This window comes from Lipophrys pholis, assembly GCF_963383615.2.
Source record: "Lipophrys pholis genome assembly, contig: SCAFFOLD_53, whole genome shotgun sequence".
Classification (NCBI taxonomy): Eukaryota; Metazoa; Chordata; class Actinopteri; order Blenniiformes; family Blenniidae; genus Lipophrys; species Lipophrys pholis.
Window position 1 is genome coordinate 147,228 of NW_028292267.1, and position 16,073 is coordinate 163,300.

At 50.1% G+C, this 16,073-nt stretch overlaps 1 protein-coding gene across 1 annotated transcript in view; it reads left to right on the forward strand.

The window, feature by feature from the left end:
• The window catches only part of ddx27 (DEAD (Asp-Glu-Ala-Asp) box polypeptide 27), a gene marked incomplete at its 5' end in the record, with an annotated part of 37,373 nt that extends 21,673 nt beyond the window's left edge, over positions 1–15,700 (forward strand). Inside the window, 8 exon segments of the mRNA XM_080493683.1 lie at positions 4,503–4,680; positions 5,021–5,127; positions 7,244–7,340; positions 7,862–7,953; positions 14,588–14,705; positions 14,953–15,049; positions 15,474–15,533; positions 15,626–15,700. Of these exon segments, the coding sequence (XP_080349809.1) occupies positions 4,503–4,680; positions 5,021–5,127; positions 7,244–7,340; positions 7,862–7,953; positions 14,588–14,705; positions 14,953–15,049; positions 15,474–15,533; positions 15,626–15,647 (771 nt within the window). The 3' untranslated portion in view covers positions 15,648–15,700.
• Between the last annotated feature and the right edge of the window lie 373 nt (positions 15,701–16,073).

Here is a 16,073-nt window from a genome sequence, read left to right on the forward strand (position 1 = left end):
TTTCTCTTCAGCAGAGGGGGGAACATCAGGTCTTTCTCTTCAGCCCTGGGGGGAACATCGGGTCTTTCTCTTCAGCAGAGGGGGGAACATCGGGTCTTTCTCTTCAGCAGAGGGGGGAACATCGGGTCTTTCTCTTCAGCCCTGGGGGGAACATCAGGTCTTTCTCTTCAGCAGAGGGGGGAACATCGGGTCTTTCTCTTCAGCAGAGGGGGGAACATCGGGTCTTTCGCCGGTTAGCTTAGCTGTGTTACGGAGGGCTAACAGCTGATCCTTGGTGTAAACAATAGGACCGCCGCAGCGCCCGGCATCCGCGGTCACAGGTGGAGCCAGTAAAGTTATTAAAATGAGAAAGAAAAAATCCACTAAAAGAACATTTAGTAGGAGAAAGTAGGAGAAAGTAGGAGCTGTTGTACCGAGCAGCCACTTGGGGAGCGCACCGGAAGTATAGATGTTGAGGTGTTGCCGTCCTCTAGAGCAGTCATTCCCAAAGTGTGGTACGCGTACCACTAGTGGTACTCGAGGCTCCCTCTAGTGGTACGCCAAAGGATCACTGAAATAAATATAAAAGCGCTGACATCAACAGTTATTCACGGTAGCAGGCAGGACTTGATGGCAAGAGGTGGAGGTTTTTAACCCTTTGGGCCCTAAAGCTCCTTTGGACTGTTTTCACTGCTTTTACCTTCAGATTTCACTTTATAAAGGGTTTTTCTTGTAAATTTGGTCCCGGCGCTTGAACTAATTAGTAGCGGGTCCCAGGCTGTACCCGTCGGCTGATGGTGGCACAGGGGGGGGGGGGGGGGGGGCATCTCCGCCTGTACGGCTCCGGACAACGTTTCTGAACATGAATTTCCAAGAGTTCCTGCCCTGTACCATGAATAACGACATATACAATCGAGTTCTTATAAAAAATAAAGTTTTTATGTGAAAACGGTTATTCAGCGGTGCTTTCTGTGGACTGACCTTCTGGGTTCGTGTCACGGCAACTCACGGTAGAGCGTTTATACCCTAACTTAGTGTGTACTGCACCTGAGAACACGGGATTTAGCAGTATTTTGTGTGTAAAATGACTTTTCACGTCGAGTCCCGGAGGTTAGCAGGGCGCTAAGCGTAGCATTGCGGGTGATCGTGACACGAAGTGCCGCAACTGCCATAACGCTGCTGTCACGCCGCCATAACGCCAACGCTGCCACAACGCTGCCGTGATGCTACCGTCACGCTGCCCTCACCCTGCAGCAACTGCCGGAACGTAACTCTGCCGCAACGTCACGCCGCCATCACGCTGCCGTCACGGTGCCGCAGCTGCCGTAACGTCACGCTGCCGTAACGTCACACTGCTGTAACGTCACGCCGCCGTCACGCTGCCGTAACGTCACGCTGCCGTAACGTCACGCTGCCGTCACGCTGCCGTAACGTCACGCTGCCGTCACGTCACGCTGCCGTCACGCTGCCGTCACGGTGCCGCAGCTGCCGTAACGTCACGCTGCTGTAACGTCACGCCGCCGTCACGCTGCCGTAACGTCACGCTGCCGTCACGCTGCCGTCACGCTGCCGTAACGACACGCTGCTGTAACGTCACGCCGCCGTCACGCTGCCGTAACGTCACGCTGCCGTCACGCTGCCGTAACGACACGCTGCCGTAACGTCACGCCGCCGTCACACTGCCTTCACACTGCCGTCACACTGCCTTCACACTGCCGTCACGCTGCCGTAACGTCACGCCGCCGTCACGCTGCCGTAACGTCACGCTGCCGTAACGACACGCTGCCATAACGTCACGCCGCCGTCACACTGCCTTCACACTGCCATCACGCTGCCGTAACGTCACGCTGCCGTAACGTCACGCTGCCGTACCGTCACGCCGCCGTCACACTGCCGTCACGCCGCCGTAACGTCACGCTGCCGTAACGTCACGCTGCCGTAACGTCACGCTGCCGTAACGTCACGCTGCCGTCACGCTGCCGTAACGTCACGCTGCCGTAACGTCACGCCGCCTTCACACTGCCGTCACGCCGCCGTAACGTCACGCCGCCGTAACATCACGCTGCCGTAACGTCACGCCGCCGTCACACTGCCGTAACGTCACGCTGCCGTAACGTCACGCCGCCGTAACATCACGCTGCCGTAACGTCACGACGCCGTCACACTGCCGTCACGTTGCCGTAACGTCACGCTGCCGTAACGTCACGCTGCTGTCACGCTGCCGTAACGTCATGCTGCCGTAACGTCACGCCGCCGTCACGCTGCCGTAACGTCACGCCGCCGTCACGCTGCCGTAACGTCACGCTGCCGTAACGTCACGCTGCCGTAACGTCACGCTGCCGTAACGTCACGCCGCCGTCACACTGCCTTCACACTGCCGTCACGCTGCCGTAACGACACGCTGCCGTAACGTCACGCCGCCGTCACACTGCCTTCACACTGCCATCACGCTGCCGTAACGTCACGCTGCCGTAACGTCACGCTGCCGTACCGTCACGCCGCCGTCACACTGCTGTCACGCCGCCGTAACGTCACGCTGCTGTCACGCTGCCGTAACGTCACGCTGCCGTAACGTCACGCCGCCGTAACATCACGCTGCCGTAACGTCACGCCGCCGTCACACTGCCGTAACGTCACGCTGCTGTCACGCTGCCGTAACGTCATGCCGCCGTAACGTCACGCTGCCGTAACGTCACGCCGCCGTCACGCCGCCGTAACGTCACGCTGCTGTCACGCTGCCGTAACGTCATGCCGCCGTAACGTCACGCTGCCGTAACGCTGCCGTAACGTCACGCTGCCGTAACGTCATGCTGCCGTAACGTCACGCCGCCGTCACACTGCCTTCACACTGCCGTCACGCCGCCGTAACGTCACGCTGCCGTAACGTCACGCCGCCGTAACGTCACGCTGCCGTAACGTCACGCCGCCGTCACACTGCCTTCACACTGCCGTCACGCCGCCGTAACGTCACGCCGCCGTAACATCACGCTGCCGTAACGTCACGCCGCCGTAACGTCACGCCGCCGTAACGTCACGCCGCCGTAAAGTCACGCCGCCGTGACGGCGGCGTGACGTAACGTCACGCTGCCCGCTGGTTACTAATATGGATGAACTGGCCGGTGGAAGAGGAGTTACTTCCATCGCTTCTAAAGCTGTTTTCTACTTCATAATGTTTATCATCTGAAATACTCAGTCCGTGAATAAAACATCATTTCCTGAAATGGCAGCCATGTTTAATCTTCAATTGGGTGGAAGCGGGGGTCATGTGACACGAGAAGGGAGGGGGGATCCCAGATCTATAGTAGAATGATAGAGAGACATTCGCTAGAATCCATTGATCTTTTTTATCAGTTTTATTCTTAATCTGTGTGTGTGTGTGTGTGTGTGTGTGTGTGTGTGTGTGTGTGTGTGTGTGTGTGTGTGTGTGTGTGTGTGTGTACTTTACATTCTTTACTTAACATTTAAGTACAGTAGTTATATTTAATCTTTAAGAACAGTTTTTTCTTCCTTTGTTTACAGTACAATGTTTATTTAACTTTTCTGTGCAATATATTTTAATTGAATCATTATTTAAGTACAGTCTTTTATTTTCCTATATTTAAGTGTAGTATTACCAATCTAACTGTGTACAATGTTACAATGGCTGACAATATTAAATATACTTCTTTAGGAGTAAAACCTCTGCCTTGTTTTTGATGAATACTTAGGCTTACTAGGCTGCTGTATACTACTGTATAGTGTTGGTCATTATGGTGGTACTTTGAGAGCCAAGTACTTTCTGGGTGGTACTTGGTGTAAAAAGTTTGAGAACCACTGGTCTAGATGATGTTGATGTGTTGCTGGTGATGTTGCCGGTGGTGTTGCCCGTCTTCCAGATTTATGTTGATGTGTTGCTGGTGATGTTGCCGGTGGTGTTGCCGGTCTTCCAGGTTTATGTTGATGTGTTGCTGGTGATGTTGCCGGTCCTCCAGATAATGTTGATGTGTTGCTGGTGATGTTGCCGGTCCTCCAGATGATGTTGATGTGTTGCTGGTGATGTTGCTGGTGATGTTGCCGGTCTTCCAGGTTTATGTTGATGTGTTGCCGGTGATGTTGCCGGTCTTCCAGATGATGTTGATGTGTTGCTGGTGATGTTGCCGGTCCTCCAGATGATGACTTGTTACTGGTGATGTTGCCGGTGGTGTTGCCCGTCTTCCAGGTTTATGTTGATGTGTTGCTGGTGATGTTGCCGGTGGTGTTGCCGGTCTTCCAGGTGATGTTGATGTGTTGCTGGTGATGTTGCCGGTCCTCCAGATGATGTTGACGTGTTGCTGGTGATGTTGCCGGCGGTGTTGCCGGTCTTCCAGGTTTATGTTGATGTGTTGCTGGTGATGTTGCTGGTGATGTTGCCGGTCCTCCAGATGATGTTGATGTGTTGCTGGTGATGTTGCCGGTCCTCCAGATGATGTTGATGTGTTGCTGGTGATGTTGCTGGTTCTCCAGATGATGTTGACGTGTTGCTGGTGATGTTGCCGGTCTTCCAGGTGATCAACTTCACGATGCCGTCCACGCTGAAACATTACGTCCACCGCGTCGGGCGCACGGCGAGAGCCGGACGCTCCGGACGCTCGGTGTCGCTGGTCGGAGAGTCGGAGAGGAAAACGCTCAAAGAGGTCGTCAAGGTCGCCAGGAACACGGTGAAGAACCGGGTGCTGCCGCCAGGTACACACACACACACACACACACACACACACACACACACACACACACACACACACACACACACACACACACACACACACACACACACACACACACACACACACACACACACACACACACACACACACACACACACACACACACCACTGAAGATTATCTGTTGAAAATGAAGCGAATCCAGTTCAGGGCTCGTTGTCACTTTGTTGTCATCAACACATTTCGACAGTATTACAGTTTATTCAGATATTTTATATTTAAAAAACCCCAAAACATTCCTCTATCATCCACCAGGGGGGCAGCGCCCTCTATTGACGCGTGTGTGTGTGTGTGTGTGTGTCAGACGTTGTCCTGAAGTTTCGGGATTTAATCTCTAAACTGGAGAAAGACGTAGAAGCTGTGATGAAAATGGAAAAAGAAGAACGAGAGCTGGCTGCATCCGAAGCAAAGGTAACACCAGCTCCTCCCCGAGCCTAATTCTTCCCCCCTGACATTAATGCCTGAACATCACCCCTGACACTGACCCCTGACACTGACCCCTGACCCTGACATTAACCCCTGACCCTGACATTGACCCCTGACATTAACCCCTGACTCCTGACCCTAACATTAACCCCTGACATTAACCCCTGACACTGACCCTGACATTAACCCCTGACACTGACATTGACCCCTGACATTAACCCCTGACATTAACCCCTGACACTGACCCTGACATTAACCCCTGACACTGACCCTGACATTAACCCCTGACACTGACATTGACCCCTGACCCTGACATTAACCCCTGACATTAACCCCTGACACTGACCCTGACATTAACCCCTGACACTGACATTGACCCCTGACCCTGACATTAACCCCTGACACTGACATTGACCCCTGACACTGACCCCTGACCCTGACATTAACCCCTGACCCCTGACATTAACCCCTGACTCCTGACCCTGACATTAACCCCTGACCCTGACATTAACCCCTGACGTTGACCCCTGACACTGACTCCTGACTAACCCCTGACCCTGACACTGACATTAACCCCTGACCCCTGACATTAACCCCTGACCCCTGACATTAACCCCTGACCCCTGACGTTGACCCCTGACGCTGACCCCTGACGCTGTCCCCTGACGTTGACCCGTGACCCTGATACTGACCCTGACGCTGATACCTGACGCTGACCCCTGACGTTGACCTCTGACATTAACCCTGACGCTGACCCCTGACGCTGACCTCTGACATTAACCATAACCCTGACGCTGACCCTAACCCTGACGCTGACCCCTGACGTTGACCCCTGACGTTGACCCCTGACGTTGACCCCTGACGCTGACCCCTGACGTTGACCCCTGACGCTGACCCCTGACGTTGACCCCTGATGCTGACCCCTGACGTTGACCTCTGACATTAACCCTAACCCTGACGTTGACCCCTGACGCTGACCCCTGACGCTGACCCCTGACATTAACCCTAACCCTGACGTTGACCCCTGACGTTGACCCCTGACGTTGACCCCTGACGCTGACCCCTGACGCTGACCCCTGACGCTGACCCCTGACGTTGACCCCTGATGCTGACCCCTGACGCTGACCCCTGACGTTGACCTCTGACATTAACCCTAACCCTGACGTTGACCCCTGACGTTGACCTCTGACATTAACCCTAACCCTGACGTTGACCCCTGACGCTGACCCCTGACGTTGACCTCTGACATTAACCCCTGACGTTGACCTCTGACATTAACCCTAACCCTGACGTTGACCCCTGACGTTGACCCCTGACGCTGACCCCTGACGTTGACCTCTGACATTAACCCTGACGTTGACCCCTGACATTAACCCCTGACGTTGACCTCTGACATTAACCCTAACCCTGACGTTGACCCCTGACGTTGACCCCTGACGCTGACCCCTGACGCTGACCCCTGACATTAACCCTAACCCTGACGTTGACCCCTGACGCTGACCCCTGACGCTGACCCCTGACGCTGACCCCTGACGTTGACCCCTGACGCTGACCCCTGACGTTGACCTCTGACATTAACCCTAACCCTGACGTTGACCCCTGACGTTGACCTCTGACATTAACCCTAACCCTGACGTTGACCCCTGACATTAACCCTAACCCTGACGTTGACCCCTGACGCTGACCCCTGACGTTGACCTCTGACATTAACCCCTGACGTTGACCTCTGACATTAACCCTAACCCTGACGTTGACCTCTGACATTAACCCTGACGCTGACCCCTGACGCTGACCTCTGACATTAACCCTAACCCTGACGTTGACCCCTGACGTTGACCTCTGACATTAACCCCTGACGTTGACCTCTGACATTAACCCTAACCCTGACGCTGACCCCTGACGTTGACCTCTGACATTAACCCTAACCCTGACGTTGACCCCTGACGCTGACCCCTGACGTTGACCTCTGACATTAACCCCTGACGTTGACCTCTGACATTAACCCTAACCCTGACGCTGACCCCTGACGTTGACCTCTGACATTAACCCTGACGTTGACCCCTGACATTAACCCCTGAGCCTGTGTTTTCATGCTCTGTAGTTGAGTGTGGCTCAGAAGCGTCTAGATGACTCCTCCTCCTCCAGCCAATCACAGAGAGTCTGGTTTCAAACTCAACAGGAAAGGAAACAAAGTCGCAGTGAGTATTAAAGTACTACACAATCAACAACAACACTTTGTGTGTGCGAGAGACTGTGTTGTGGTGTAGTGTGTTGTTTCTGTGTGTGACGTGTTGTGTTGTGTGACGTTATGTGACCTTGTGTTGTGTGACGTTGTGTTGTGTGACCTTGTGCTGTGTTGTGTGACCTTGTGTGTTGTGTGACCTTGTGTTGTGTTGTGTTGTGTGACCTTGTGTTGTGTTGTGTTGTGTGACCTTGTGTTGTGTTGTGTGACCTTGTGTTGTGTTGTGTGACCTTGTGTGACCTTGTGTTGTGTTGTGTGACCTTGTGTTGTGTTGTGTGACCTTGTGTTGTGTTGTGTGACCTTGTGTTGTGTTGTGTGACCTTGTGTTGTGTTGTGTGACCTTGTGTTGTGTTGTGTGACCTTGTGTTGTGTTGTGTGACCTTGTGTGACCTTGTGTGACCTTGTGTGACCTTGTGTTGTGTTGTGTGACCTTGTGTTGTGTTGTGTGACCTTGTGTGACCTTGTGTTGTGTTGCAGTGTCGAAGGCTCTGCAGGACTTCGATCTGGCTCTCAGAGGAAAGAAGAAAAGAGAGAAGTTTGTGAAGGACGGTCACAAGAAGGAGCTCACGGTAATACAGTACTATCAGTACTCTTCAGTAATACTCACTGTACTGTCAGTACCCTTTAGTAATACTCACTGTACTATCAGTACCCCTCAGTAGGAAGGTGAAATGACATAGGAATTAAATTACGTCTTAAATTTAACTTGAAGAAACTTGTAAAAACACTCTGTAGTAATACTCTGCAGTACTACAGTTGGATCAGTTGGGATTGATAACAGGAAGATCATCTTCAGGTCATGTTAGAATCTTGTGTCTCAAGTAGATCAGTGGAAGTAGATCAGTGGAAGTAGATCAGTGGAAGTAGATCAATGGAAGTAGATCAGTGGAAGTAGATCAATGGAAGTAGATCAGTGGAAGTAGATCAGTGGAAGTAGATCAGTGGAAGTAGATCAGTGGAAGTAGATCAGTGGAAGTAGATCAGTGGAAGTAGATCAGTGGAAGTAGATCAGTGGAAGTAGATCAGTGGAAGTAGATCAATGGAAGTAGATCAGTGGAAGTAGATCAGTGGCGATGGCCATCAGGCGTTTGATTGGCTGGCAGAAAACTCTTGGCTCAAACGTTTTAGGGGAAAGTTGTATCAATGGGTGAATGTGATGTATTCAGATTCCAGGGCAACAATACCTGGTTCCTCCTCTGGCTTCAGGACAGAACTGCTCTTCAAGGGGCGGAACAGAAAATGTTCCTGTACTCTGATGATACTCCATTACTTATCAATGACCCCATAGTGTCCATCCCTGATGACTTGTCTCTGACACCAGCCAGCTTCTCCATCGTCAAACTAGATCATGGTTTGATTCCTGGTTTCCTGTGGAAGAGAAAAGCCCAGAATGGCAGAAGAAAGTCTTTTCCTCTGGAGACAATGGAGGACTGACTCTTCCAGACTTCTCCAGCACAGCTTTGAAAATGAACTGGAGAGGTCAGAGGTCAAGTCCTAGTTGGGTGAAGATCATCAGGGAACTAGAATTATTGTGACCGACGGAAATGGAAGAAAAACTCATGTTAAACTGGGTGGGAGGATTCTGTATGGAGGAACCCCTCAATATGTATAGAGAAAGACTAAAGGGATATGTGTGATCAATGACCTACAAAGACCAGGCATTTAGATGCTTTTTGGACTTTATAGAACAATAAGATTTAACAGATAAAAGGGATTTCTGGAAGTATGTAGAGTTGAGGAGTACTGTGTCGGGGTTTATGGTTGGTTATTAGCATATAATTACTGTAAGTAATAGATTACTAAAAGTAATAAATCACTGGAAGTAATTTATGAAAAATTGAAATTATTAATGGAAGTAAACAGTCATTTACTCATTAACAACTCCTAAAGTAATTGAATAATTACTTTAAAACAAAAAAAAAAAAAAAAATTATCGAAAATAATTTTTAATAAAAGAATTATTAATTTGCATAAATTTCTTATTTATGTATTAATAATAAATCGGGGCACCACCAGATAAACTGGAAATAGCTAATACCAAAATATCAGTCTCGTTTGTAAAAAGTTTATTTAAGTTAGTTAATATTTCTGCATAAAATATAACCATCTAAAATAGAATGGAAGGTGTGAGATCCGAGCACAGACTGTTACAAACCAGTGAATTGTCAACAATAAATACACAATAAATACACAATAATCACCAAGAATCGTTCAATTCAGCTAACAGGCGTTTATTAATAAAAATGTTTTAATTCATAAATAATTCATAAATAATCTCATAAATCAACACATTCAAGTAGCAAACGACATCGAACACGGAGATCTAATCTATTAAACAGCAACACTGTGTATAAAGAGTGTGTGTGTGTGTGTGTGTGTGTGTGTGTGTGTGTGTGTGTGTGTGTGTGTGTGTGTGTGTGTGTGTGTGTGTGTGTGTGTGTGTGTGTGTGTGTGTGTGTGTGTGTGTGTGTGTGTGTGTGTGTGTGTGTGTGTGTGTGTGTGTGTGTGTGTGTGTGTGTGTGTGTGTGTGTGTGACGGGGGGGTGTGATGACTCGCTCTTTCTGGGGACGCGGCGGTTGCTTAGCGACCAGATAAACAAGACGTCCGTCGAGCGCGAGTGCACGAGGGCAGTCTCGGAGCGAGTTAGTCTACCGAGGGCGTAACGAACGGGCGGTTCCGTTGGCCCGGTTCTGATCACCAGAGTCCTAAGGGGAGGTCGGGTCCTGCAGTTAGAACTCCTGTGATCCAAACAGATCTGCTCTGCAGCAGCTGACAGATAGGTGTTACATGCAGTGGTGTGTGACCTTATCTCGATCTGATAAGGGGGGGCTGCGATTAGTGAAAGAGGGGGAGAGATGAGAGAGGATGAAGACAAGAGAAAGACAGAGAATTCTGGGAGGCTCGGTTCTGAACCCTGGTTCCTCCACACAGAGCTCCCAGTGGGCCTGGAGCTCACTTGGACCTCTGGTTCTGAGGTGGAAAACCAGCGTTCTGGACTTAGTGCGCGTGAATGCGCCTACACAAACAACGTGAAAGGCTGCTGCCTTCTGAGCGGCACATGGAAACACATTGCATTTTCAACAGAACATCATTCTAACTATTCTCTGCCCAGACAAAAGCCTCACCCTCCGGTTCTGGACAGCACCGTCCGTGGTGCTGTTGGTTCTGGGAGGCGGTGGTAACTGGTTGTTACCGGGTCTTACTTTCAGCGTCCTGAAATCCAGAGGCCTGGTTCCAGCTGCAGGAGTGCAACTGAGAGGATGATCTTGGGAGGAGACGACACTGGCTCTGGTCTCCAGAATCTCCCAACAACAGGAAAAATAGCGGAAAACAGAAGATGTAGTCCAAACTGGGTCCTGCTCGTCCAGCGGGCTGGCGTTGGTTCTGTCTCTTTGTTCCTGCTTGGTGCTCTCTTTACCCTTCTGATGAGGGAGAAAGATGTCTCTCCCTCCATGGCTAGTTGAGAATGGCGGTTAGTGTTTTGATGGAACGTGAGTCCCACCAAGTTGGGCCTGGACCCCTGTGGTGATTCAAGCGTCCTCATTGGCCACTTCCGGGGTCTGGCTCGCTCCCCTGCTGATTTATGGCCTATCCATTGTTGTGGTGTTTTCCTTCGGGGGAGCAAGTTGGAGAAACAGCTCACTGAAGCTCTGGAGGAGATCATGGAATCCTCAGGCCCCAACATGCAAGTTCTATGTTGAGTAGAATGGCCAGAGGAAATACGTTGTCGGAATGAGAACTCTAGAAGGAACGTGTGAGAACGTGACATTAGTGAAGAGGTCTGGCAGGATGGGATCTCAAAAGTGGGCGGGGCTACAAGGAGGAAGTCCATCCACTGTAAGATCAGCATCGTTATTAGAAAGCATTCACTTTTCTCCAGATTCCATTTATAACCTGAAAAGGAGCCAAAATACCCAAACCTTGGGAATAGAACTCGTTGGGTTTGATCCATAGAAGCAGAAATCGTCGGCATATAAAGACAATTTGTCTTGAGGTTTAATTGGATTTGTTCCTCCAGCAGGCGGCGCCGGACTCCAGAGGTTCGGCCATATTCAGGTCCAGAACCGGGTTGGAGAGGCTCTGGAGGAGTTCTTTCCTTTTCATTGGGTCTTGGGGGAATTCCCACGTATATAGAGAGAATCCAGTGATTTGAAGGAGGCGTTCGTTTCAGCGGGATCAGTCCTAATGATACTTTGGGTATTTTGAATACTACTACTTGTCCCAGAAGTTGCTTGACGCTGTAACTGCTGCCAGCAGGCGGCTTGCTTCCTCAGCATGTTCTCAGAATGTCAGTAGAACCCTTCAGCTTCTTTGGTAGAACCTAACTCAGATTGGAATTGTTCCTCCGGACGCTCTTTAAATACTCCAGGTGGAGGGAGTGAGGAGTATCTCTGATCCAGGTTACTGACAGCACTACTAAGGTCCAGTAAGAACTGACCTGTCCTCTGAGACAGGACGTAAGTGTCTCCCATGATGAAGAAGAAGCTCCTTCTGCCCCGACACACCAGCAACTACCACTTCCTGCCTTTTGGATCAGCGCCAACATTCCTGGCTGGAAAGGCTCTTTAGTACTGAGCAGGATAGCGCCCCCTGCTGACTGAGAGTGGAACCTGTGGTGATCTTTAATCTGAGGAGGGGTCTCCTGTAGGGACACTGCCACTGTCTCAGAGAGGGACACACTTCTGGTCTCTCTCCAGGACGCCCCCTGCCCTCCATAGTCCCACTAATGACGGTGAGCCCGAGCCTCCAGGGGGATTAACCCCCCCCCCCCCCCCCCCCCAAACAAACCCTGGACAGATACACCCAAAGTCCCCATAGAAGTAAAGGACAGTGGAGACAGCAGTGTCACAGCAACAGGAAAAGGTTGTCCACAGTAAGAAAGGGTCCACTGAAAGACAAAAACACAAGTACTCTGAGAGGGAACACGACTCCCACCAACTTCAAACAAATCCAACAACAAAGTGTGGATTATTCTACCAAGCAAATAAGGTTTTAATAAAAGATCTTAGGAACTAGTAACCAAAAAACCAGAGCAAAGTATTCCATTCCATTGATACCCTCAAAACCGTGTCGGTGCAAATACTCGGTGTGACCAAAGTCTCGTCCAGAGTCCCAACCAAAAGCAGAAACACACACTGATAGAAAAGTGAGGCGCTTCCCTGAGAGTGAGTCTGGATCCGTCTCACCCAGGATCACACTCTTCACGTATTCTGTCACTTCCTCCGCTCATGGAAACTTCTGCTCAGTATTCTTGGAGGTACTGCGTTACTGCGCCGGGTAGAAAAGTCCGTATCCGACTCCTTCCACGTCCCGGAGAAGCCGCTGGACATGGTTGAACGGCGCCCGGGACACCTTGGCAGTGTAATCCGGAAAGACCCAAAGAACCACGACTCCAACTTTGATCCGCTGACGTAGTTTGGCCGGCGTAAGATCTGGTCCCCGTCACTGTGGTAGTGAAGCCTGCTCACTATGGCTCGTGGTGGGTCGCCCGGTTCTGGTTCAGGTTGAAGAGTGTGAGGAGACGGAGCAATAAGCGCTGCCTCATCCAGCACAAAGGTTTCCCACGGGTGGAGGAGAGCAGGAGCCAGGGCCTCACCTCCACCCACAATCCTTCACTTCCTGATTCCAGCTCCTCACATTGGAACCTTGGCAGTGAGGCGCTCCAGGGTGTCCTCCATGTCCCCCGCGGTGCCCGTTAGCTTAGCCCACTTAGCATCATTAGCAGCTTTGTCGCATGCTCGCTGTTGTTTCACGGCTTGGAGCTCCACCTTAGTGGGTGACGGTGTTACTCCCAGAACTTCTTGCAGCTCCTTCCTAATGATTCCAGCAATATCGTCTTTCAGGCTGGTTAATCTAGGAAATCACGTTCCTCTCTAGATAGAGCTGCTCAGGCTGGTTAATCTAGGAAATCACGTTCCTCTCTAGATAGTGCTGCTCAGGCTGGTTAATCTAGGAAATCCTGTTCCTGTCTAGATAGAGCTGCTCAGGCTGGTTAATCTAGGAAATCCTGTTCCTGTCTAGATAGAGCTGCTCAGGCTGGTTAATCTAGGAAATCCTGTTCCTCTCTAGATAGAGCTGCTCAGGCTGGTTAATCTAGGGAATCCTGTTCCTGTCTAGATAGAGCTGCTCAGGCTGGTTAATCTAGGAAATCCTGTTCCTGTCTAGATAGAGCTGCTCAGGCTGGTTAATCTAGGAAATCCTGTTCCTCTCTAGATAGAGCTGCTCAGGCTGGTTAATCTAGGAAATCCTGTTCCTCTCTAGATAGAGCTGCTCAGGCTGGTTAATCTAGGAAATCCTGTTCCTCTCTAGATAGAGCTGCTCAGGCTGGTTAATCTAGGGAATCACGTTCCTATCTAGATAGAGCTGCTCAGGCTGGTTGGGCAGTAGAGGGCCCCCCCCCCTCCATTGGGAGCGCAGCAGCGCCCCCTGCACTATTTATTTAAACAAACCAAAAATGTTCTCGGTGGTTGACTTTCCTCTAATACAAATACTGACCATGGATTGTAGTTTCTCCAGGCCTCTACCTGTCCCTCCTCCCTCCTTCCACTCATGGCCACACCCCCTCCTGATTCTAAGGTGGAGGTGTCCTCAGTGGCAGCTGGTGCTAAACTTCTAGAGGCCAATCGGAACTTAATTTAAATAGTTTGTTTATAAACCACATTACAAATATCTGGCCATTTTTAGCTTCAGAGGCCCCTAGTGGTGAAACATAGTACTACAGTACAGCTTGTGAACAGAGACATTTATTAAGACTCTTTTTATTAACATACTAGTAAACAAACAAACAAACAGAAGCTTCTTTAGTAACTTTTAGAAAATGAATGTTTTGTTGCTGGTTTAGTGGAAATGAGTTCCGGGAAACAAAAAGTACATCAGGGTTATTTTCAATTCATCTTTCAAAGTATTTTAAAATGCTTTGAATGAAACTTGCAGAAAACATAAACTGCTTTCTTTAATCTCTTAGATTATCAGTCATTAATCAATATGATCTATGGGTAGTTAGTGATCTAAACTTTAACTGTGTGTGTGTGTGTGTGTGTGTGTGTGTGTGTGTGTGTGTGTGTGTGTGTGTGTGTGTGTGTGTGTGTGTGTGTGTGTGTGTGTGTGTGTGTGTGTGTGTGTGTGTGTGTGTGTGTGTGTGTGTGTGTGTGTGTGTGTGTGTGTGTGTGTGTGTGTGTGTGTGTGTGTGTGTGTGTGTGTCAGGCGGAGGAACGTGCTCAATTCGAGATCCTCAAAGCTCAGATGTTTGCTGAACGAGCAGCGAAGAGAGACAGACGACCGAAGAGAGCTCGAGCTATGATGGAGGAGGAGCCTGCTGGAGGTACACACACACACACACACACACACACACACACACACACACACACACACACACACACACACACACACACACACACACACACACACACACACACCTGCTGCTGCTGGAGGTACACACACTGATTCAGAGGGGTAGCGGCCCACAGTACACCTGGTTTTCTTTCTCAGTACACGTTAGGCCGTTTCGCTGACGTTAGGGTTAGAGTAGGATGTGATGTAATGTGATGTCATCACTGAACTGTCTGCAGCAGCCAATCGGAAGGCAGGAAAAGGAGGAAAGAAGTCAGTGTTTGACAAAGAGCTGACCAACACCAGCAAGAAGAGTCTGAAACTCTACAGATCAGGGTGAGTCTGTACCCGTCCGACTGTACCCGTCCGACTGTACCCGTCTGACTGTACCTGTCTGTCCCCGTCCGACTGTCCCCGTCTGACTGTACCTGTCTGTCCCCGTCCGACTGTCCCCGTCCGACTGTACCCGTCCGACTGTACCCGTCTGTCCCTGTCCGACTGTACCCGTCTGTCCCTGTCTGACTGAGTCTGTACCTGTCTGACTGTACCCGACTGTACCTGTCTGTCTGTCTGTACCTGTCTGACTGTGACTGTGTCTGGCTGTACCTGTCTGACTGTACCTGTCCGACTGTACCTGTCCGACTGTACCTGTCCGACTGTACCTGTCCGACTGTACCTGTCTGACTGTACCTGTCCGACTGTACCTGTCTGACTGTACCTGTCTGACTGTACCTGTCTGTAACCTTCTGCCTGCTTCTAGACCATCTTTTGAGGATAGGAAGCGTCTGGGTTTGGACAGGAAGAGTCCTGGTGGATCCAGGTGAGTCCTGGGGTCTGTTTTACCTGCCAGGGTCTGTTTTACCTGCCAGGGTCTGTAACAGTCAAGACTGACTCTGTTCTCTGTGTTTTCAGGTTCCAGAAGAAGAAGAAGTGAAACATGTTGATTGAAATTGATTTGGAATAAAGTTTAATTCTGAACAAACGAAAGAGTCGAGAAGCTTATTGTCAAAATGATCTGGACTTTACTACAATCTCCCTACCTCACTCTACCTTTACACTCTACCTCTACACTCTACCTCACTCTACCTTTACACTCTACCTCTACACTCTACCTCACTCTACCTTTACACTCTACCTCTACACTCTACCTCTACACTCTACCTCACTCTACCTTTACACTCTACCTCACTCTACCTTTACACTCTACCTCACTCTACCTCTACACTCTACCTCACTCTACCTTTACACTCTACCTCTACACTCTACCTCTACACTCTACCTCACTCTACCTCACTCTACCTCTACACTCTACCTCACTCTACCTCTACACTCTACCTTTACACTCTACCTCTACACTCTA